The 25,133-nt window shown below is 37.7% G+C and overlaps 1 protein-coding gene and 1 pseudogene across 3 annotated transcripts in view; both read right to left on the bottom strand.

The window, feature by feature from the left end:
- Positions 1-12,212: 12,212 nt before the first annotated feature.
- On the bottom strand, positions 12,213-13,179 carry LOC309816103 (ATP synthase subunit O, mitochondrial-like; annotated as a pseudogene). Its single transcript has 2 exons — positions 12,819-13,179; positions 12,213-12,705 (listed from the first exon to the last, which is right to left on the bottom strand). The product of its transcript is annotated as an ATP synthase subunit O, mitochondrial-like (transcript).
- Positions 13,180-22,476: 9,297 nt separating this feature from the next.
- Positions 22,477-25,133, bottom strand: part of BLTP1 (bridge-like lipid transfer protein family member 1) — a 216,383-nt gene continuing 213,726 nt past the window's right edge. For both annotated transcript variants that reach the window (XM_082606819.1, XM_082606818.1), the window contains one exon: positions 22,477-23,234. In XM_082606819.1, coding sequence (XP_082462945.1) covers positions 23,018-23,234 — 217 coding nt within the window. In that variant the 3' untranslated portion in view covers positions 22,477-23,017. The remainder of the gene's footprint in view (positions 23,235-25,133) is intronic.

Consider the following 25,133-nt stretch of genomic DNA (forward strand, 5'->3'; position numbering starts at 1 on the left):
CTTTCGTCTTCTGTGGTTTATGGTAGTTTCTCAGTCTTTCCTTGTTTTTTATGACTTTGATCCTTTTGAAGAGTACCAGTTGGATATTTTGTAGAATGGCCCTCAATTTACATTTGCCTGATGTTTTCTCATGCTTAAACAAGAGTTAAGGATATTTGGTAAGACTACGGTGGAGGTGAAGTGCACATCTTGTGGCATATCAAGGAGTACGTGATATCAGCAACTATTAGTGGTGATGTTAACCTTGATGACTTGTTAAGGTTGTGTCTGTCGGGTTTCTCCACTCTGAAGTTACTATTTTCCCTTTTCTGTACTCTGTTAGAAGGAAGTCCAGCACACGAGGGGAGGGAAATAGAGATACACCTCCTGGAGAGAAGAGTATCACAGTTTGTAGACATATGTTAAAACCACCATGTTAATAAATATTTTGAGGGAGATAATTTGAGGCTATGCAAATATCCTGTTTCACCCTGGAGTTTGACTAATTTTCATTTTGCCTGAAGCAGTTATTACTGTGATATTCTTATTTTTTTAAATAAGTTTTCTCAGTTAAATTTCTTCTTTTTTATTAAAATATAATTGACACATAACATTATATTAGTTTCAGTTGTAAAACATATGATTTAGGGCTTCCCTGGTGACACAGTGGTTAAGAATCCGCCTGCCAATGCAGGGGACAAGAGTTCAAGCCCTGGTCTGGGAAGATCCCACATGCCATGGAGCACCTAAGCCCGTGTGCTACAACTACTGAGCCTGCTCTCTAGAGCCCGCGTGCCAGAACTCCTGAGCCTGCGAGCCACAACTACTGAAGCCTGTGCACCTAGAACCCGTGCTCTGCAACAAGAGAAGCCACCGCAATGAGAAGCCTGTGCACTGCAATGAAGGCCCAACACAGCCAAAAATAAATAAATTTATTAAAAATAACCATGATTTAGTGTATGTATATATTACAGGTTGATCACCACAACAAGTGTAGTTAACATCACCACATACAGTTATAAATATTTTGTTTGTGATAAGAACTTTTAAGATCTACTATCTTAGCAAATATTGTGCATAACATCCCCAGGACTTATAACTGGAAGTTTGTACCTTTGACATCCCCACCCCTTGCCTCTGGCAACCACCCATCTGTACTCTGAATCTATGACTTCATTTTTTTTTTTTTTTTTCTTTGCAGTACGCAGGCCTCTCACTGTTGTGGCCCCTCCCGTTGCGGAGCACAGGCTCCGGATGCGCAGGCTCAGTGGCCATGGCTCACGGGCCTAGCCGCTCCACGGCATGTGGGATCTTCCCGGACTGGAGCACGAACCCGTGTCCCCTGCATCGGCAGGCGGACTCTCAACCACTGCGCCACCAGGGAAGCCCCTATGACTTCATTTTTTAAAAATTCGATATGTAGGTGAGATCATACAGTATCTGTGTTTCTCTGTCTTATTTCCCTTAGCATAATGCCCTCAAGGTCGATCCATGTTGTTGCAAATGGCAAGATTTCCTTCTTTCTATGGGTGAATAATATTCAGTTGTGTGTATATATATATATATATATATATATGTGTGTGTGTGTGTGTGTGTGTGTATATATATATATATATATATATCATCTTTATCCGTCTCACCATTGATGGACAGTTAGGTTGTTTCATGTCTTGGCTATTGTAAATAATGCTGCAGTGAACATGGGGGTGCAGATATCTTTTCCAGTTACTTTTTTCATTTCCTTAAGATAAATACCCAGTGGTGGAAATGCTGGATCGTATGGTAGTTCTATGTTTAATTTTTTGTGGAACCTCTATACTGTTTTCCATTACCCGTGAAGGAATTTACATTCCCACTAACAGTGTATGGGAGTTCCCTTCTCCACATCCTCACCTGGTATTTCTTTCTTCTTTTTTTTTTTTATTGGGGTATTGTTGTCTTACAATGTTGTGTTAGTTTCTACTGTACAGTGAAGTGGAGTTCCCTGTGCTATACAGCAGGTTCTCATTAGTTATCTATTTTATATATATTAGTGTATATATGTTAATTCCAATTTCTCAATTCATCCAACCCTCCCATCCCCCCTTGGTGTCCATACGTTTGTTCTCTACATCTATTTACCTGTTATTTCTTGTCTTTTAAATAATAACTGTTATCAGATGTGAAGTAGTATCTCATTGTGGTTTTGATTTGCATTTGCTTGATGATTAGTGATGTTGAGCATTTTTTCATGTACCCGTTGGCTATCTGTATACATTCTTTGGGGAAAATGTGTATTCAAATCTTCTTCCCATTTAAAAAATCAGATTGTATGGGGTTTTGATGTTGAGTTTTATGATCTCTTTATATATTTTGATATTAACCCCTTATCAGATATACAATTTGCAATTTTTTCCCCTTTCCATAGGTTGCTTTTTCATTTTGTTAATGGTTTCCTTTCCTGTGCAGAAACTTTTTGGTTGAATATAGTCTCACTTGTTTATTTTTGCTTTTGTTGCCTTTGCTTTTGGTGTCAAATTCAAAAAATCATTGCCAAGACCAAAGTCAAGGAGCTTACCACCTATGTTTTCTACTAGGAGTTTTATGGTTTCCACTCTTATGTTCAAGTCTTTAATCCTTTTTGAGTTTATTTTTGTGTATGGTGTGAGATAGTGGTCTAGCTTTATTTTTTTGCATGTGGCTGTCCAGTTTTTTTGGAGAGACTAACCATTGTATATTCTTGGCTTTTTTTTTTTTTCTTTTTGCGGTATGCGGGCCTCTCACTGTTGTGGCCTCTCCCGTTGCGGAGCACAGGCTCCGGATGCGCAGGCCCAGCGGCCATGGCTCACGGGCCCAGCCGCTCCGCGGCATATGGGATCCTCCCAGACCGGGGCACGAACCCGTATCCCCTGCATCGGCAGGCGGACTCTCAACCACTGCGCCACCAAGGAGGCCCTATTCTTGGCTTTTTTATCATAAATTAATTGACCATATATGCGTGGGTTTATTTGTGGGCTGTCTGCTCTATTCTGTTGATCTGTGTGTCTGTTTTGTGCCAGTACCATACTGTTTTGACTACTGTAGTTTATTGTGTAGTTTGAAATCAAGAAGCATGATGCCTCTGGCTTTGTTCTTTCTCAAGATTGCTTTGGGTATTTGGGATCTTTTGTTGTTCCATACAAATTTTAGTATTGTTTGTTCTATTTCTTTGAAAAAATGCCATTGGAAATTTGAGAGGGATTGCACTGAATCTGTAGATTGCTTTGGGTAGTATGGACATATAAACAATATTAATTTTTCCAATCCATGAGAATGGAATGTTTTTCCATTTATTTGTGTCATCTTCAGTTTCTTTCATCAGCGTCTTATAGTTTTCAGTGTACAAGTTTTTCAGCTTCTTGGATAATTTCTTCCTAGGTATTTTATTCTTTTTTGATGCAATTGTAAATGGGATTGTTTTCTTAATTTCCCTTTCTGATAGTTCTTTTTTTAAAATTTATTTTATTTTCATTTTTGGCTGTGTTGAGTCTTTGTGGCTGCGCACAGGCTTTTCTCTAGTTGCGGTGAGTGAGGGCTACTCTTCGTTGCAGTGTGCGGGCTTCTCATTGTGGTGGCTTCTCTTGTTGTGGAGCATGGGCTCTAGGCATGCGGGCTTCAGTAGTTGCAGCACACAGGCTCAGTAGTTGTGACGCATGGGCTTAGTTGCTCTGCGGCATGTGGGATCTTCCCAGACCAGGGCTTGAACCCGTGTCCCCTGCATTGGCAGGCAGACTCTCAACCACTGGCCATCAGGGATGCCCCTGATAGTTCTTTATTAGTGTATATAAATGCACCAGATTTTTGTATGCTGATTTTGTATCCTGCAACTTTACTGAATTTGTAAATTAGGTCTAAGTCTTTAGGGTTTTCTATTTGTAATATGTCATTTGCAAATAGTTTTAATTCTTTCATTCCAATTTGGATGCCTTTCATTTATTTTTCTTGCCTCCAGCTAGGACCTCCAATACTATGTTGAGTAAAGTTGAGTATCATGTTACCTGTGGGCTTGTCATAAATGGCTTTTATTATCTTGAGGTATGTTCCCTCTATACCCAATTTGTTGAGAGTTTTTATCATAAGTGGATGTTGAATTCTGCATATATTGAGACAATTATATTTATTCTTGTTTTTGTTTGTTAACTTGATATATCACATTGATTGATTTGCAGATGTTGAACCATCCTTGCATCCCTGTAATAAATCCCACCTGATCATGGTGCGTGATCCTTCTTTTAATGTACTGTTGAATTCATATGTTCAATTCATATATTCAATATGCTGATATTTTGTAGACAGTTTTTACTTCTGTGCTGATCAGGAATATTGACCTATTATTTTCTTTTCTTGTGCTGTCCTTGTCTAGTTTTGGTGTCAGGGTAATGCTGGCCTCATAAAATGAGTTTTGGGATGTTCCTTCCTCTTGCATTTTTGGCAAGAGATTGAGAAGGATTGGTGTTAATTCTTTTTAAATGTTTGGTAGAATTCCCCAGTGAAGGTGTCTGGTCCTGGACTTTTGTCTGTTGGGAGGTTTTTGATTATTGATTCAGTCTCCTTGCTAGTAATTGGTCTGTTCATATTTTCTACTTCTTCGTGATTCAGTCTTGGTAGGTTGTGTGTTTCCCGGAATTTATTTCTCCTAGGTTATTCAATTTGTTGGTGTATAATTGTTCATAGTAGTATCTTAGGATCCTTTGTATTTCTGTAGTATCAGTTGTAGTGTATCTTCTTTCATTTATGATTTTATTTATTTGAGTCTTCTCTTTTTTTCTTGTTGACTCTAGCTAAAGGTTTTTCAATTTTGTTTATCTTTTCAGAGAGCCAGCTCTTAGTTTCACTGATCCTTTCTATTGTCTTTTTTTCCTCTTCCAGTTTTATTGAGATAAAATTGACATCCAGCACTGTATGAGTTTAAGGTGTACAGCATAATGATTTGACTTATATACGTCATGAAATGATTATCACTATAGGTTTAGTGAACATCCATCATCTCATATAGAAATAAAATTAAAGAGAAAAAAATGTTTTCCTGTGATGAGAACTCAGAATTTACTCTGTTAACAACTTTCATACATAACATACAGCAGTGTTAATTATATTTATCATGTTGTACTTTACATCCCTAGTACTTATTTATCTTATAACTGGAGGTTTCTACCTTTTGACTGCCTTCGTCCAATTCCTCCTCCTCCTAATCCCTGCTTCTGGTAACTATGAGTCTGGTCTCCTTTTCTATGAGTTTATTTGTTTTTGAAGTATAATTGACCAACAACATTGTGTTAGTTCCTGTTACAGAACATAGTGATTTGATCTTTCTACACAGTTCAAAATAATCACCACAATAAATATAGTTACGATCTGTTACCATAAAAAGGTGCTACAGAGTTATAGACTGTGTTCCCCACACTATACATTTCATACCTGTGACTCATTTATTTTACAACTGGAAGTTTGTACCTCTTAATCTCCCTCATTTATTTCTTTCCACCCCCTCCAGCCCCCCTCCCATCTGGCAACCACCTGTTTGTTCTCTATATCTGTAACTAGGTTGAGCTGTATTCCACAGGCCTGCAAGCCTTGTAATTGCCTAGCCTCAAGACTGAAGAAAAAGCCCATAGACAGCGATAGCGATATCGGTGGTTTATTGGATAGGGGATCTTACACATCTGAAACAAGGAGTTCCTGGAGCTGCACTCCACCATGTATGGCAGACAGCAGGCAGGTCACAGCAGCTGTCATTGCGACTAGGGGAAGAGGGAGGTTACTAGTTGTAGGTGGAATTGACGTCAGGTTGGCTTATTGGTTACCAGGGAAACCAGCAAAGGGGCATGTCCCTCAACACCTTTGATAAACTAGGAGGGCGGAGCCTTTCTGATCTAAAGATTAGAACAGTCACTATCTGACGCTGGGGGCAACCATGTAGGCAGTTACTGATTAGGCTCTATGAATGAGAGAGAAGGTTAGTCATTTGAGTAGCATGTAGATAAAGCATGTACTAGTTGAGTAAAGGGTGTACAGAGAGCAAGAGAATCTCCATCTTGAGTGGCCTGATGGTATATTCTGTTTCTGTTTTGTTATGTTTATTCTTTTTTTTATATTTTACATATAAGTGAGATAATACAGTATTTTCTTTCTCTACGTGACTTATTTCACCTAGCATAGTACCTTCTTGGTCCATTCATGTTGTTGCATATGGCAAGTTTTCATTCTTTTTTTCTGGCTGAGTAATATTCCTCTCTGTGTGTGTATGTATATATACATATGTGTATGTATATGTACCACATCTTTGTCCATTCATCTTTGGTGGGTACTTAGGTGGCTTCCATATCTTAGCTATTGTAAATAATGCTGCTATGAACATATATTTTTTCTAATTAATGTTTTTGTTTTCCTTGGATAAATACCCAAGAGTAGAATTGCTGGATCATATGGTAGTTCTATTTTTAATTTTTTAAGGAATCTCCATACTGTTTTCATAGTGACTGCACCAGTTTACATTCCCACCAACAGTGTATGAAGGTTCCCTTTTCCACATCCTTGCCAGTATTTGTTATTTCTTGTCTTTTTCACGATAGTCATTCTGACAAGTGTGAGGTGGTATCTCATTGTGGTTTTGATTTGCATTTCTTTGATGATTAGTGATGTTGAGCAGCTTTTCAATTGCCTTTTGGCCATCTGTATGTCTTCTTTGGAAAAATGTCTGTTCAGATCCTCTGTCCATTTTTAATAGGGTTGTTTTATTGATCTTGCGTTGTATGAGTTCTTTTATATTTTGGATCTTAACCCCTTATCAAATGTGTCATTTGCAAAAATCTTTCTGCCATTCAGTAGGTGGCCTCTCATTTTGTTTTTTAGTTTGATGTAGTCCCGTTTGTTTATTATTGCTTTTGTCCCCTTGCTTGAGGAGACATATCCAAAAGAATATTACTAAGGCTGATGTCAAAGAGCTTACTGTGTGTGTTTACTTTTAGAAGTTTTATGGTATCTAATCTTATATTTAAGTATTTAATCCATTTTGAATTTATTTTTGTGCATAGTGTGAGAGAGTAGTCCAGTTTGATTATTTGGCATGTAGCTGTCTAATTTTCCCAAGACCATTTGTTGAAAAAGCTGTCTTTTCCCCACTGTATATTCTTGCCTCCTTTGTGGTAGATTAATTGCCCATATAAGTGTGGGTTTATTTCTGGGTTCTCTAGTCTGTTCCATTGATCTATGTGTCTCTTTATGTGCCAATACCAGACTGTTTTAATGACTGTATCTTTGTAGTATAATTTGAAATCAGGGAGCATAATACCTCCAGCTTTGTTCTTCTTAAGATTTTTTTTTGGCTATTCAGGGTTTTTTTGTGTTTCCATACAAATTTTAGAATTATTTGTTCTAGTTCTGTGAAAAATGCCATTGATACCTTAAACTCTTGTGGTTGTCTAAGTAGTCTACTTTGTTCTTAGTGCCTCTCTGTAGTTGGAGCATGTGCCAAAATCTTTCAGTGTCCCAAAGGGGGGGATTTCAATCACTACCTAGATGCAGACTGATTGGAAGCTGGACCCTCAGGCAGCAGCTTTTAAAGTATGAAGACTTTCAGGGGAAGACTCAGCAGTGGGCTTTTCTGTTTCATGGGAAGACTCAGCAATGGGCTTGGCTGTTTGCTCCCTCTGCATTGAGTTCTGGGGTGACAGCTAATTAAGAACTTTTCTTTGTTTGCCTCCATCTCATTTAACCCACGAACCCAACCCCCACTAGCCACCAGAGCCAGGCTATCAAGAGCTGTGTCCTCTGGGTGGCAGCTACAAAAGCTGTGGTGCCAGGCATGTGCACAAGCTCCTTTCTCAGAGAGACACTGGTGACCTGACTTGGGGCAGAGGGAAAACATGAAGATGGCACCCACCAGCCTCTCTGGTCTCTGGAGAGGTTTTCAGTGGTCCCTCATGAAGATGGCACTCACCAGCCTCTCTGGAGAGGTTTTCAATGGTCCCGTATATACTTGTTTTAGTTGAAGCCTGCCCCTCAGGCCACGGGTAGGAAGATAAATTAATAAGCTTCTTTCACAGAAAGACTGGGCATGTCAGTCTGCTGCTTCTCCACCATGCCCTGGGGGAATAGCCAGTTAAGAACTCTGTTTTTTACAGTCCTGTGGGACTTATGAATATAAGCCTTTCTGTCCACCAGAGCCAGCTGTCAAGGGGTGACTCTTGGGTGATATGCACAAAAACTAGGGCACCAGATATGTGCACTAACTCCTTTCTGGGAGATACCATGACCTGGAGTTATGCAGAGGGAGAGCACAAAGGTGGCCTCTGTTATCTTCGGAGAATATTTCAGTAGGGGCCTAATGTATGTTACATTAGATGCCTGCCCCTTAGACCAAAGCTTTAAGATAAGCAAATAGACCTCTTTTACAGAAAGACTGGGTGTTTCAGTCAGCTTCCTCAGTGCTGGGCCCAGGATGTCCTCAGAACTATTTCTCACTTCAGAATTGTTTCTCAGTTCACTATAGCCTTGTGTATTTTGTGGATGCAAGTCCTGTGTTGCTAGATGTTTTGGGGGCTCATCTCTCAGGTGCAGGTCTTAAAAGTTACCAGGTGTGGGGTTCAGACCCTTTGCTCCTCAGGGAGGAGCTTGGAGTTGTGAGTCTCCTACTGATTGTGGGTCACCACACTAGGGGCGTGGTTTTCAGCAAGATTGTGTCTCAGCCTCTCCTGCCTGTTCCGATGTGGGGTTTTTTGGTCGCCCATTGCGTAGGAGTCTTTCAGCTAGTTTTGTGGTTTCTTTCAGAGGAAATTGTTTTATATGTAGCTGTATATTCGGTGTGTCTGTGGGAGGAGATGAGTTCGGGATCTTACTACTTCACCATCTTGAACCATAACTTCTACTGTGGTGTTCTAATGGTGATTTTCTGTTTCTTTCATCCCTCTTACATTTGTTATTTGGAATTCTTTTTAAGAAACATTTGTCCCCTTCCTTTACATACCAGTGTGGAGTCACTGATATTTATTTTATTATTTGGGTATAATCCATTACTGTCATTATTTTGTCGTTCAGATTATTCCAGCATTGGGAGCTCTTTCATTGTTGCCTCCTGTGCCCTTTTGACATGTTCCCATTTTTTTTTTTTTTTTTTTTTGCGGTACGCGGGCCTCCCACCGCTGTGGCCTCTCCCGCCGCGGAGCACAGGCTCCGGACGCGCAGGCCCAGCGGCCATGGCCCACGGGCCCAGCCGCTCCGCGGCACGCGGGATCCTCCCAGACCGGGGCACGAACCCGCGCCCCCTGCATCGGCAGGCGGACCCTCAACCACTGCGCCACCAGGGAAGCCCCCTGTTCCCATTTTAAAGAAAGTATTTCCTTACTTTCTGGAACTATAAGATGTGCCTGTATTTCCATGCCCTACACCTAAAATTGGCCATTTCTCCAGGAAGCCCTGGTTATTTTTACTGGATAATGATAATGAGAAACTAAGATCTTGGAGCTAGTTGTACTTGTTGCTTTAGAAGTGTCATTGCTTCTATGCTTGCACAGAAAACAGAACTAGTAAATATATTTATGTATGCTAACTCATATATGCAGACACATTTGTATTTTGGTATCTGTACATAATGATGAGTTTATACCTTTGTCTGTAATCCAACACCACAACATTCATTCTAGCCTTCCCCCTCGCCTGTGTGTCTCTTCTTACTCTGACAATGAGAAATGTGGCTATGTCTACAGTTTATCTGTTGAGCATGTAAAGTAGTCGCAGATTTGTTAACCAGTATCACTATGAGAAACAAATTTACCATCTAAAGCACAGTGCTTAGTTCTTTTTTTTTTTTCTTTAGTCTTACATTATCTGGTCAGAACACTGTTTTCCAGAGTTACTTAGGTCAGTTGTTTTTCCATCCCCTTCAGTGAGATCATGTCATGGTTTTATAACACAGTTATATTCATTTGTCACAGTCTGCACTTCATCCTGGCATCCCTGTTGGTCTTTTAAACTTGCATACAGTTAAGCTTACTTTCATCAAGTACAGTTCTGTGGGTCTTGACAGATACATGGGGTCATATATTGACCACCTTAGTTCCATGCAGAATGGTTCCATCACCCTAAAATTTCCATATGTGACCCACCCCTGTTCCTTCCCTTTACTCCTGGCAATCACTGGTCTGTTTTCAGTATAACTTTTTTTTTTCCTTTTCTATAGTGTCATACAAATGGTATCATACAATATGTAACCTTTTAGATCTGGCTTCTTTCATTTAGAAAAACACATGTAAGATTCAGCCAAGTTGTTAGGTGAATAAATAGCTTATTCATTTTTGTTGCAGAGTAGTATTCCATTGTATGCATATAACACTGTTTATCTGTTCACCTGCTGAAGGACATTTTGACTGTTTCCAGTTTTTGGTAGTTATGAATACAGCTACTTATCCTAAGTAGGATTGGTGGGTTATACAGTAAGTGTCCTAGTCTGTTTGGGCTGCTATAACAAAAATACCATAGACTGGGTGGCTTAAATAACAAATATTTCTCATAGTTCTGGAGGGTTGCAAGTCCAGATTGCTGGCAGATTCCGTGTCTGATGAAAGATGCCGCTTCCTGGTTCATAGATGGCCATCTTCTTGCTGTGTCCTCACATGGCAGAAGGGACAAGAGAGCAATCTGGAGTCCCTTTTATAAGGGCACTAATCCCATTCATAAGGGCTCATGATCTAATCACCACTCAGAGGTCCCACCTCCACTTACCATCACATTGGGAATTAGGTGTCAAGATACGAATTTTAGGGAGGCCCCGACATTTGGTCCATAGCAGTAAACGTATACTTAAATTTAGAAAAAATTGCCAAAATTTTCCAGAGTGACTATAACATTTTTGCAATCCCACCAACAATAAATAATTCCTATTGCTGTGCACTCTTACCAGCATTTGGTATTGTTAGTTTTTTTAACTAATATTTTAGCCATTATAGTAAGTATGTAGTGGTATCTAATTGTGGTTTTAATATGCACTTCCCTAATGACTAATGATGTTGAGTATCTTTTCATATATCTTTGCCATTCTTTAGTTAAGTGTCTGTTCAAGTCTTTTGCCCATTTTCTAATTGGAAATTTTCTTATTAAGTTTGAAGAGTATTTGTATATTCTTTATACAGATCCTTCATTGGATATGTGGTTTGCAGATATGTTCTCCCAGTTTGTGGCTTGAGTATTTATTCTCTGAACAGTGTCTTTGTAGATCAGAAGTTTTTAATTTTGATCAAGTCCAATTTATAGGCATACCTTGGAGATATAGTGTGTTCAGTTCCAGACCACTGAAATAAAGTGAGTATCACAGTAAAGTGAGTTACACGATTTTTTTTGTTTCCCAGTGCATATGAAAGATATGTTTACACTATACTGAAACCTATTAAGTGTGCAATAGCATTATGTCTAAAAAAACAATGCACATACCTTAATTTAAAAATACTTAATTGGTGAAAAATTCTAACCAGCATCTGATAATACAGGCTCGCCAAACATTCAATTTGTAAAAAAAAAAAAAAAATGCAGTATCTGCGAAGCACAATAAAGCAAAGCTCAATAAAACAAGGTATGCCTATGTCAATTTTTTCTTTTATGGATCATGCTGTTGATATTGTCTCTAAAATCTCATTGCCAAACCCAAGGTCACACATTTCCCCTATGTTTACTTCTAGACAGTTTTATAATTTTAAGTTAGGTATATGATATATTTTTCCACTTGGAGTTAATGTTTTGTATAAGGTATTAGGATTATGTTGAGCTTTTTTTTTTTTATGCCTATGGACATCTAGTTATTCCAGCACCATTTGAGAAAACTATTTTTTTTTCTATTGAGTTTCTTTTGCACCTTTGTCAAAAAACAATTTGGCATATTTATGTGAAGACTACTTTTCCTTAAAACACTGGTTAGAACTTCCAGTATGATATTGTATATCATAGCAGTGAAACATTGCTTTGTTCTGGATTTTAAAGGGAAAGAATTCATTCTCTCACCATTAACTATGCTGTTAGCTATAGGTTTTTCACAGATGTCCTTTATTATGCTTAGGAAATTCTCTTCTGTTCCTAATTTGATGAAGATTTTTTTTATTGTTAATGGATGTTGAATTTTCTTGAATGCTTTTTTGTATCTTTTGAGATCTTTTTCTTTTTTTTTCTGTTCAGGAAGCATTTTATTGTTGCTCCAAGTTTAAGAATTTTCACTGACAGAAAATCAGCTTTTAGAAACTCTCCCACATTGCTCTGCTCAGCTTCTGAATCTTGGGATTTGCAGACATTCAGCATATTTCTCTCCAGTACGGACAATCATTTCACCCATGATTGATGGATCAGTCTTAACTTCCAATTTCAATACTTGGCCTTTACTTAGGAAGCTCTTCAGGACCGTTTTTAATTCAGTAAGAGTGGCTTCAGCTAAAGAAGTTGCAGTGGTAACTGTGCAAGGTGCTTCTCCATTGTGGACATTCATTGTAGAAAAGGCAGAAATGACTCCAGTGATATTGTTCAAGTGACCATTTTCAGCAAGCAAATTGAGCAGGTTGGACATGAGGGGAGAAATTCTCTCTTGTTGTCATGTCATTTAGGCTTTTCACTTTAATGGAACGCTTTGCATAGGGATTCATAATAGGAGCAGCCGTTTTGGGTTCCTTCAAGATTTGTGCTATTCCTTTTCTACTTGCTTCAGTTTATCCTGTTTAAATGCAGCAGAATAAAGAGCATATCAGAAAACGCTTTTGCTTTCCCAACATCACAACAGCAGGTGAGGGTGAGCCAAGCGCTCTCCCTCCTGTACCACAGCCTCCATGGTGCCCTGGGGTCCTTTGTACATTTCACAAGCGCCGTCACTGTGCTGACTGCTGGGGAGTGCAAGATGGTGAGAACAGTCGCTGCTCTTGGAGACTCAAAGAGCAAGCTGGGAGGACAGATTTGTGGGCAAATAATTGTGGCAGTGTGATAAGTGTCTGCTGAAGTATGGACAAGGAGTCCGAAGGGAAGATTCCTTAACTCTGCCTGGAGGTATTGGGGGAGGCATCCAGGAGGACATGCCCTGTGAGCTGACCTTGGAAGGGTGGGGCTGGATGTGACCAAAGCACAGCAGCGAGTGGATGTTAGGCTGGGGGAAAGTGATGAAGAGGGGCGTTGTCTCATTCCTCTCATGGTCTTCAGGAAGTATCTTGTCCCTGCCATGGTAGCATTTACTAATTGTTAAGCGAGGGGCTGCAGAGTTCTTGCCTACATTGATTAACTCATTCTCCCCCACTCCCTGCTTTTTAAATTGCAAAAGCACTATAGGCTAATGGTAAAAATCGCAAGCAATGCAAAAAACAAAAAAAGCAGTAAAAAAAAAAAAAAAAAGGAAAGGGCTGTCTCCTTCCTTAATCTCCTTACTTGAGACAGTCACTATGAGTATGTAGTTTGGTGGGTATTCTTCCAGTATTTTTCTATAGATATGCAGACATACAAACTATATAGTTTGTTTTGCAGCAGTGAAGTTATATATTTTGCTCTGCAGTTGCCTTTGATATGGTAGTATGTGGGCAAATTGCCATTGTTTTGTTTTGTTTTGTTTTTTGCAGCACACGGGCCTCTCACTGTTGTGGCCTCTCCCGTTGTGGAGCACAGGCTCTGGACACGCAGGCTCAGCGGCCATGGCTCACGGCCCCAGCCACTCTGCGGCATGTGGGATCTCCGGACCGGGGCACGAACCCGTGTCCCCTGCATCGGCAGGTGGACTCTCAACCACTGCGCCACCAGGGAAGCACAATTAGCTACTATTTTGTTGAGGATTTTTGCATCTGTGTTCACGAGGAATATTGGGTTGTAAGTGTTTCTTTCTTGTAATGTTGTTGGTTTTAACATTAGGATAATTTGGCCTCATAGAATCAGTTGGGAAGTATTCAGTATTATTCTACTTTCTGACAAAGATTAGGTAGAATTGGTATTATTTCTTCTTTGAATGTTCTGTATTTTACAGTAAATTTTTCAGAATCTTCAGAATTTTTTCAGTAAAACCATCTGGGGCAGGAGTTTTCTTTTGTTTCGGGGCGGGGAGAAGGTTTTAACCTACAAATTCAATTTCTTTAATCAATATAGAAATATTTATGTTATCTATTTTTTAGGTGAGTTTTGGTATTTTGCACCTTTTAAGAGATTAGCATATTACATCTAAGTTTTGTGTAACTGTGTCAAATACATGGCCATATAATTTTTTATTATTATCTTAATGTCTGTGAGATAAGTAGTGATATCCCCTCCTTTATTCCTAATATTGGTAACTTGTGTCTTCTTCAGCCAGGCTAGAGGTTGATCAATTTTATTGATGTTTTCAAAGAAGCAGATTTTGGCTTCATTGATTTTTTTCCTGTTATTTTTCTGTTTAAATTTTATTTATCTCTGCTCTCATCTTTATTATGCCCTTCCTTCTTCTTGCTTTGGATTTGTTATTCTTGCTCTCTAATTTCTTTATTCAAGCATAGTTTACTGACCTCAGATCTTCTTTTCTAATATGAATGTTTAATTCTATAAATTTCCCTCGAAGCACTGCTGTAGCTGCATCCCACAAATTTTGATACACTTTCATTTTCATTTAGTTTAAAATATTTTAAAATTTCCCTTGCGACTTCCTCTTTGACTCTTGGCTTACTTAGAAGTGTGTTGTTTAATTTCCAAATATTTCAGGATTTTTTTCAGATATCTTGTTTAATTCTGTTATGGTTTAAGACATACTATCTTTGTATGATTTCTATTTTATACTTGTTAAGGTTTGTCTTAGGGTTGAGTATGGTCTGTTTTGTGAATGTTCTGTTTGAACTTGGGAAGAATCTATATTCTGCCGTTGTTGGGTAGAGTGTTTTATAAATACCAACTAAATCGAGTTGACTTTTAGTGTTGTCCAGGTCATCTATATTTCTACTGATTTTCCTCCTACTTGTTCTGTCAGTGACTAAGAGAGGCATCTTGATATCTCCAGCTATAATTGTGAATATGTCTATCTTTTCATTCCTATCAGTTTTTAGTTTTTACCTCACATATTTTAAAGTGTAGATGTATACACATATAGGATTATTATGTTATCCTGGATGATTGACCACTTTATGTCACATCACTGTTTGGTCTGATAATATAATATTCCTTGTTGTGTAGTTTATTTTTTATGAAGTTAATATATCTACTCCAGCTTTCTTTTAGTGTTTTCATGATATGTATCCTTTTGTTTTAAACCTATCTGTATCTTTATATATAAAGTGAATTTATTGTGGATAGTGTATGGTTAGGTTTTGTTTTTTTATCCAATCCAATTTTTTTTTTTTTTTTTTTTTTACTGGTGTGTTGGGCAATTCACATTTAAAATGATTATTAATGTGGTTGGATTAAAATCTTTAATCTTAAGGCTAGATGTTTTTTCTGTTCCATTTTTTTTTTGCTGACTTCTCTGGGTTTAATTGTACATTTTTTTATGATTCCATTTTATCTCCTCTGTTGACTTAATATTTACATGTCATTTAAGAACTTTTTTAGTGGTTGCTCTGGAATTTACAGTAATATTTTAAAATAATCTGAGTCAATCTTCAAACAATATTATACCACTTAGCATCTGTATATTAATCTTATAACAGTGTATTCCCAGTTATTCCCTTATATGCTGTAAACACAATATATTGTTACAGCTTTTTTGCTTTAATAGTTAATTATCTTTTACAGCAATTAAAAACAAAGATATTCTTGTTATCCTCATTTACTTTGAACACTCTACATGTCTTTATATAGATCCAAGTTTCTGACTATATCATTTTCATTCAGAAGTGTTCCTGCCCCTTTTTCAGATCTAATATTGGGGCTAGTTCTCCCAGCGGTAGAACGTTTTTTCCTTTTTATTCTCCTCCAGCTTCAGTGGGTTTCCACCAGTTGCCTCAGGCAACAATTTTGTTGCCCTTCCCTCTGCGGATTAGACTTGTATTCCTTAGGAGATGTAGAGGACATGGGTCTGGGCAGGGTTTCAGTGGTGGCTGTTCTTCCCAGTATCTAGCCAGTATCATGGGGGAAGCTTTTTCAGGATTCATCTTGATTTATCCCATGAGCATTTTGTGGGATTCTTGGAGAGAAAGCTTACAGGAAGACACAAAAGCCCCTAAGTCTGGCTCCCAGGGGCATCACAGTCTTATTGTAGCCTATGCTTAGCCTATCTGATTAGTTAAAAATTACTGGCTGATTCTTCTTATTAGCTTGTATGGCATTTGGCCCAAGTAAGCAAATGCTCAGGTCCTGTTTGTCCTTATGCCTGTCTCTTCAGATTTTCTGTTAGTTGTTCACACTATGACCTCAGTTTTCTGATGGGTTCAAGAAAAATTGTTAATTTACAATGTGTCCAGCTTTTTTTTTTCTAAGGGTGAGCACAGTGCTTTTTTCCAGTTCTCTACCTCTCCAAGGCGAAACCTCAAGTTGTCTGATTATGTATTTTTAAATGAATAATTCTGGGCCTGAAACTCCTAGGATATATCTTGGATACATATAAGAAGAGTGATCTAACCCCCCACCACCCTGATTCTGGTGATGCTGCACGTTAGAATGAGCTAAGGGGACTGTCATTTTACGTTGCCAAAGTTTACCCAGGTTGCCAAATACCTGTTGGCCTTTTCTTTATTGTTTCAGCCCCAGTCAGCATGTTAAGTTTTGCATGTGAGTGCTGTAGAGATACAACATGATGTTTTGGGCCCTATGTTTTAAAAAGTGATTAAAATTTTAACACAGCCAGAGTCTGATAAATTTTAGGTGAGATTTACCTGACTTAGGCTCTGGGACAGATAATCCACATAATTTGCATAAAATTCCCAGCAAATTATACAGTAAAAGAAAAAGTTTAAGTAATTTAGTGTTTAAGACATTTCAGTGTAACTTAAATGACCTTGTATTTCAAAACTATGAGTGTTGCTTATGTGCTGATTTTAGTAAACTGCCTCAGATTTAATACTATATAAATATTGCTATTAATTAACAAATGATGGATTGCCTAGTGTATAAATGGAAATACACCAGGTTTTAAATCCTTGCCTTCACATTTCTGACATACTGATGTAAAGTTAACTAAACATCAGATGGCCAAAATATACTGTATGACTTGAAGGACATTTTGGGAACTGTTGAACTAAAGTACTTTCATCCTTCATACTTGACATGACTCTCCATTATTATTTGACAAGGAAAACTGGGAAATTGGGTGTGATAGTGAATTCCCCATCTCATACCTGACACCATCATTAACCAAGTTGTTCAAGCCAAAAACGCAGGAGCAAGGCCATAGTGTAAGGCTGTGAACAAGGACACCAAGCCAGGGGGGCAAGTGGGGCTGAAGTATACCTTCACTCTGCTAACCAAGCTATATGCCTTGGTTTGGGTCTTCTATGGCCTGAAGAACAAATGTTCTTTCTAATTTCTGATCTCATTAATGTAGTTTCCTTGGCCATGACCGGGAACTATCATTGACTCCTTTCTTTCCCTCCAGCCTTATTCCGCAGTTGGCTCTTTTGGCTCTGTCTCCATAACATGCCCTGAATGAGTTCATTTCTTATCACTTCCACTACTGCCACCCTTGTCCAAGCAACCATTGTTATCTCTTTCTGGGACTTTGCAGTAGCTTTCTGACAGGTCTTCCTTCTTCCAGCTCTTGTCCCTTTAACCCACCAGTAAGCCGTTTTCCATTTTACTTTCAAAAGAGTTTTTTAAAAATAGAAAAAATATATTATTTAGATCTGAGAAAGAAGTGGGTGAAGATAAACGTGTATATGAGAGGCAGTGTTGGATAACGGTTAAGTAATTGGGTTTTTGGAGTTAGCACAGTGTTTTATTTTATTTATTTATTTTTAAATTAATTTTTGGCTGCATTGGGTCCTCGTTGCTGCGCGCGGGCTTTCTCTAGTTGCGGTGAGTAGGGGCTACTCTTTGTTGCAGTGCGTGGGCTTCTCATTGCGGTGGCTTCTCTGGTTGTGGAGCATGGGCTCTAGGAGTGCGGGCTTCAGTAGTTGCAGCACGCAGGCTCAGTAGTTGTGGCTCGTGGGCTGTAGAACGCAGGCTCAGTAGTTGTGGCGCACGGGCTTAGTTGCTTCGCGGCATGTGGGATCTTCCTGGACCAGGGCTCGAACCCATGTCCCCTGCATTGGCAGGTGGATTCTTAACCACCGTGCCACCAGGGAAGTCCCTAGCACAGTGTTTTAATTTAGACTTTGCTGTTCATTTTTTCATTCATTTACAAATGTAGCCAACAAATATGTTGAGTGTCTACCATGTGCCACTGTTTTAGGCCTTGGGGATTCAACAGTGAACAAAACGGGAAAAACAAAACAAAGAAACCCCCAAAACCCTGGCCTTCATGGAGCTCACATTCTAGTGTGAGATACAATGAAAACATAAGTAAGTAAAATTATACAATGTTAGTGAGAAGTGCTAAAATGAAATTATAAAGTTGAGAAGGGAGACATATATTTATATAGAAGGAAGTTAAAATTTCAGGTAGGATATTTAAGGAGTACCTCACTGAGAGGACTACTGTTAAAGACCTGAAGAAAATTAACTATGGTCAAGTTACCTGGCCCTCTGAGTCTCAACTTCTTCATTTGCAAAATAAGCAGATTATCATCCACTTCATACATTTGTTGGGAGGAATCTATTAATTGATAGATACAAACAGCTTAGTACTGTACCTGTTACCCAGTAAATGCTTGGTATTATTATTTTATTTCATATATGAATAAGTACTGAAGCTTTAAAGGTACTTTTAAATGTTTGTCACAGAACTTAACACATAAAACTTCCATGACAGAAGTTAAATAGGTGGTAGAACCCTCATTTCAACTGGTCATATGGTGGTGGTTAGAATTTATCATTTATTTCTTGTACCACCCGTTCCATGTCAGTTGCCTTCAGTCAGTGTCTCAAATGATTGGGGCTCCTTATTCAGTGGAATAATCTGTCAAGAACTATGAAGGATTTGAGATTTTACTGTACTTGAAAAAATTAAAGTTAGACTGCCATAGTTATCGATGCTGGCAGAACACGAGACTTGTGATTCAGTGACAAAGAGTAGTGTGGCCATCAGTATGTCTGAATGGTTCTACTTGTCCCCAAGTCCCATGGAAGCAGCATGTATAGGTCCAGATGAATGTTGCACACACAGTAGGGTTGTGTTACAGGAGAAGAACTTTCAGCTTAGGGAACTCTAATCTTTTATAATGGGCAGAAGGAGACACTATTTTCCAAGGCTGTAGGTAAATTTACCCTTTGCTCTGGTGGCAGGTACTATCTCTATTTTCCAGGGTTGTTCACTGTACAAATAACCTGGAGAATGTAGTCCTGAACAAAGAGCAGTTAGACTCTTGCTTGCAAGATGTGTGGAAATGTAGGAGACCCACTGAGAATATCTTCCAAAGTGTTCTCATGTCTGCTTCTGAGGGAGCTGAGCCCTAATGGACATGCCTATGGCTGCTGTGCTCTGCCACTCATTTAGGGGCACTAATAGACTCCTTCAGGGCTCACCTTGGAGCTATCTGTGTCATCTCCATTGCAGCAGCAACCCATTTCCTCACAATTAATGGAATCAGTCCACGTGTCCAGTACCTTTTCCTGGTTCAACCAGTCGGCATCTGGAAACCCAGATAACTAGGTGGCAGCCTCAGATTCTAATTTAATGAGACCATTGTGTGTTCCTGGTGGAAACATTCCTCCCTTGGATACTAAGAGCTCTTTTCAGTGGAATTGGACAGAAGGTATACATTTTGAAGGTGCTTGTTAGGTATAATAGTGAAAGGAGATAACTTTATCTTTCAACTCTCAGTTATTGAACCTATGTATTTTGTTCATGAGAGATACAGGATGAGATACTGACCACTAGTTTAAAACATCTACTACATTATGTAGGTCAGCTATACATATCTTTCTTAGATTGAGGAATCACTGAATCTTCAGTAGGCTAGTCTATGATGATAAGTCCAGCTGCATATGGGTAATGATAAAACTAGTGAAACCCATGGGCATCAGCTTTCTCTCACTGTAAGTTAGGTAAGTTTTCATTCTGTTGAACAATGAATAAACCTGTTAACAGGAAACAGTAGTAACAAAGTAATAGTAACAATAGTAATAGTAAAGTATTTAAACAGAAAACTATTCATGTTTGATGCTTAAGATAAATATCTGCTTTCTCCTGTCCAAAGGTTGGAATTCATTGAAAGACACATATCAGAGATACGGAGGTTAAAAAAAATAGTCAGCTTTATTGCCTAATGAATCTGAATTGGAAAATGTGCTCAGCTGTCTGGCCAAATGGGGTTGCCATCACTCTCTAAATACACAAACTTCCTCATTCTATCAGTGCAAGCTGGACAAATCCAGCTTGCCCCTTACAGCATGCACAAGGGAGGAAATCAGAATTGCATCCTCCTTGCAGGCGGGCTGGCTTCAAAAGATGAAATGAGAATAGGCTCATTCATTTTCTCTAGAAAATGAATTTTCTAGAGGATTTTCTCATTTTCTTCATAGTGAGGATAGAGAAGGTTCTAGAACAATTCTATTTAGTGTAGTCCATGGACTGAGGCCACTCCATGAATTATTAATGTTCTACAAGAAGTATAGAAATTGAGAGTACGCATTTAGAAGTTCTTACAGCAATTGACAGAACACACTTGAATCTAATAATAAAACTGAATGTAAAAAGTTAAAAATTTGAGCTTGTGTTTTATATGTTGAGTATTTTTAAAAATGTTTTCATTTTGAATAATTGATCTTTACTGTATTTTACAAGTATTGTTTTGGCAGTTTAGATTGGTACTGCAGATTTATATTTTGGTACTGCAGATTTATATTTGGTGCTACATATAGGTAATTTTTAAAAAATGATTCTTCACTACAGATGGTTTGTGAATCCCAGGTCTAAAGTGGGCCAGGAATTACGATCTTTATATGAGAAAATCCTTTAGATTTTGTCACGTCATTGGAATGTTATAGAAAATCTGGATGTATAATGTGATTTACTAGAATAGGATAAGGTACATGATACTCAAAATATAATTTTAGCAGACTGCCTGGAAACTGGTATCTACACAGGGCTGTATCTTTTTTCATTCAAGGATAGAGATCATCCTTGGTTTTTGTTTGTTTTGTTTTACAGTTGTGTACTATTCCATTAAGTGGGTCTGTCATATTTCATTTACCTGTCTTCCACTGATGGACATTTGAATTGTTTCCATCCATGTATTATGAAGAATACTGCAGTAAATATTCTTACGTAATTATTTCACACATACGCAGGTATATCCAGTAGTGAGCCTGTTCAATAAGGGATGATGTGCCTTTGTAATTTTAGTAGCTTTGCGTAATTGTCCTTCATGGGGGTTGTGCCAGTTTACACTCCTACCAGCACTGCACAAATATGGTTTTCCCATAGCTTTGTCCAACAGAGCCACAGAAATTTTCAACAGTTACAGATTTATTTTAAATTGCCCTTTTTTTGATAGCGTTACCACAGTAAGTACCAGAAATAGAGTTTATACTTATGTCGTTTTTTTGGTAATCTCATATGTCAATACATTTAAAGCCAGAGGAAATTTTTCACATTTAGAACTTACTACTAGCACACTGTTTCTTGGAAGCAGAGAATTAATATCTGAAGTACAACTCCAGGAACTAATTTTCAAAATTTTTACTTATTCTGTTGTTTTATGAAGTTACTATCTTAGATAGTTCTCTGGTAAGCTTGACCAACAGAAATATTGTACCTATTGCTCCCAACTGTAGGGCTGCCAAGGGGGAAACAGAGATCAGGCAGATGATTCATAAGATGGTCTAGCAGAATACAAAATGATGATTCTAGACACTAGGGTTTTAGTTTTGCTACTGAATTGCTGTGTGACCTTAGATAGCAGTTCTTAATTCCTCTACTGACACTTAGTGTACATGCATATCTACATACATACCTATACACACACACCCTTGGCTAAGTGTCTTGACTCTTGAGCTTTTAATCTGTCAGAACAAATAAATGCAAAAGTCTGCACCAGAGGCTTTCTTGAGGTGTTTTCTAGCTCATGGTTCTTCAGTTCTACTCTTTTACCCAGCCTTTAAACTGACTATTGACTTAGCTAGATTTCAAACCTGAGTTGTGATTAACAGTATTATAGCTACCTTTGAATATTACTTTAGATTTTGCTATTCTTTTAAAATTTATTTATTATATTTACATGTATATTATACATATTCGTATGCACAAGGAATACATATAAATATATAAAGAATATAGTATAATAAAACAAATAGCTGTGTACTCACCAGTAGCTTAAGAAATAGAACAATACCTAATATTTCTGAAGCCTCTGCTGTACCTCTCCCTGAGATAATTTTTTATAAGTATTTTTTTCTGTGAAAACAGTAACTGACCCAGGATGGGCATCTATTAATTATAAAAATAAGCTATAAAAGGAAGAAAAGTCTCAAACAACTACAGACTGAAACCAATTATTGTGACTTTATTACAATAGTTACAAACAATACTTTAGTGGTATGCATTTGTATCACAATTACTCAAACTATATACAAATAGGTATTTATACAAGTCTACACTTAAAAAAAAGAAAAAGCAATTAATGTCCAAAAAAAAAAGTCACATTATCAACAAAATTTTTTTCTAAACGTTATGGCCAATAACAAAGGAAATTCACAGTTATTCTGAAAATATTTTAAAGATGCAGGAATCATATTGCACATAATACAGTTATAAACCTTACTGAGCAAATGTGTATATTTTAATCTAGTTTTTCACAAAATTTACATTCTCATGCAATACTTCACTGTATACAGAATGGTGGAACTAGAATAAACAGGTTAACTTACAAACTTTTAATATAATGGCCACAAAATTAGAATTTTTTAAAGTTATATTTAAAATAATTTTACTATACAAAAAAACCCCCCAAAAACCCAACACTCCAGTGTAATAAAGCTTAACGGACAGAATCAAAATTTGTTCACAGATCAAGTTACATTTTTAGTGTTCTTCTTTATCTTTTCCTTTCTTTTCCTTTTCATCCTGTAGTGCAGTACCGAGTTTTTTAATAAGAACTGACAGAACCTTGTCCAGTGGGTCCATGACTCCTCTTTGAAGCCACTTAGGAATAGTAGTCCTGGCATGATGAAAGCCCAATTTTTGAAGAATATAATCAACGCCTACTGGATCAATTTTTCTTCCAGTCCAAGAAATTAATCTAAAATAATTATAAATTATTATTAAGGAGTACAGTGCCCTAGCACAGTCCTGAAGATAGGTTCAAGACAAAGTATTTTCAGTAGATGCAAATGATTATCTAACCTGCAATTCCTGGATTCACTGTAATAGCACTCAAAAAATGTGTGAGCCTACACAGCAACGGCATTTATGAATTTCATCGTGATTAATTTATTTTAGGCCTCAAGTTACATGGTCATCTTAAACCTTTAAAGGACATCTGGCTCATTCTAAAAGATGGTATTAACTTGATGGGGGGAATCCTTTCATGATGTACACGTATATCAAATCATGATGTTGTACACTTAAAATATCTGTTTTGTCAATTATACTTCAATAAAGCTGGGAGAAAAAGGCTAAAATTTACTAAGTGTTTGCTATGTGCTAAACATGTTTGAAGGAAGAACCATTTTCTCCCTATTCTTTCTATTTTCTTCCATATAGAAGAACAGCATTAGTGAAACATACCTGGTCTTTCTCTGCCCCCTTATTGATGATTTATCTGATTGGCAAATTAACAGAAGAACTGAGTAGTGTAGTTCAGTACCCTCCTCCCTACCTGTTCTTCAGGAGCCACTCATTTTGAACTGTTCCTCCATGCCATAGGTTTTTCAAGGACAGGCCCCTAAATAGTTAGCCCAAGACTGTTCGTGGCTACCTATAGCTAGGTGAGTACACAAGGCTGCTGACTGCACAACTCTAGCATCCCTCTGCCCCTCACCTCCTACTTGAGTTCTGCATCGAGACCCTGTAGGTAAGTCCAAACCTAGACTTTGTAATAGAAAGACATTGTTGCTTGACACCAAACCACATTCTGTTATCAGCTTTATAAGTATTAAAGCTGTAATTTTGATTTCCAGCTGCCTCTTGCTGTTTCAATTGATCCTGAACTTAGGTAGGGAAAAGGAGGGTATGAAGCACTGGTCTGCTAAAACTCTAATGGTTTAATAAGCTTTTTCCATTAATTAACTCATGTAACCACCCTGGAATGTAGGTAATACCATTTTCCAGATTTTTCATATGAGGCACCTGAGGCATTAGATCCTTTGGCCAAGGTCACTCAGCCACTATGCTATGTAGCTGGGCTTAGAGCCGGAGCCCTTAACCACAGGCTCCACCAGTATATTGTATCGCTTAATCTCTTGATAGGTATCTAAAATATATATATATATATATATATATATATATATATATATGTGTGTGTGTGTGTGTGTTTATGGCAAATTTAACTTTTTATTCTCATTTTAAATTAAAAGATAGTCAATTTCATTATATTTATTGAGATTTACATATACTGAACAGTTTTCTGTATTAGGACCTTTGCAGTATTTTAATATTGACACTGTTAATATTTCTCATGAAATATTACATGAGTATATGTACTATTAATACCAAAGTGTATTGTTGATTTGGTTACAACATATTTTATTAAATACAAATTACTAACACAAAGTCACTACTTTCTGCTTATACAGGAGTCCACTGAATAATGGAGATCTTACTAGTTTGGAATGATTCTGTGGCATAAATATATCTGAAAAATAACGTCTAAATGAAATATGTATCATTCTGCAGAATGTTGTGCTGGACTTTTTTTGATAGTTATTGCATGATGGACAGTTATAATTTGATTAACAAAGCAGAGGAGAGGAAAGAGGGAAATAACAGGAAGTTTGTGTTAAATCACACACAAGGACATACAGAGCAAGTACCGCTAGTTACAGCAGAAGTTTAATGTAATTAAAACTAGAAAATACTTTGGAGAGTTTGATATGAAAACAATGTGATGTAGCTGGGATTGTGATTGTAGTAGAACATGACACAGTAAAGGAACCTAAATCTGAATTAAATCTGACATTTCAGGATGGTTTTATATGGC

This window comes from Mesoplodon mirus (assembly GCF_964341445.2).
Source record: "Mesoplodon mirus genome assembly, chromosome: 2".
Lineage (NCBI taxonomy): Eukaryota > Metazoa > Chordata > Mammalia > Artiodactyla > Ziphiidae > Mesoplodon > Mesoplodon mirus.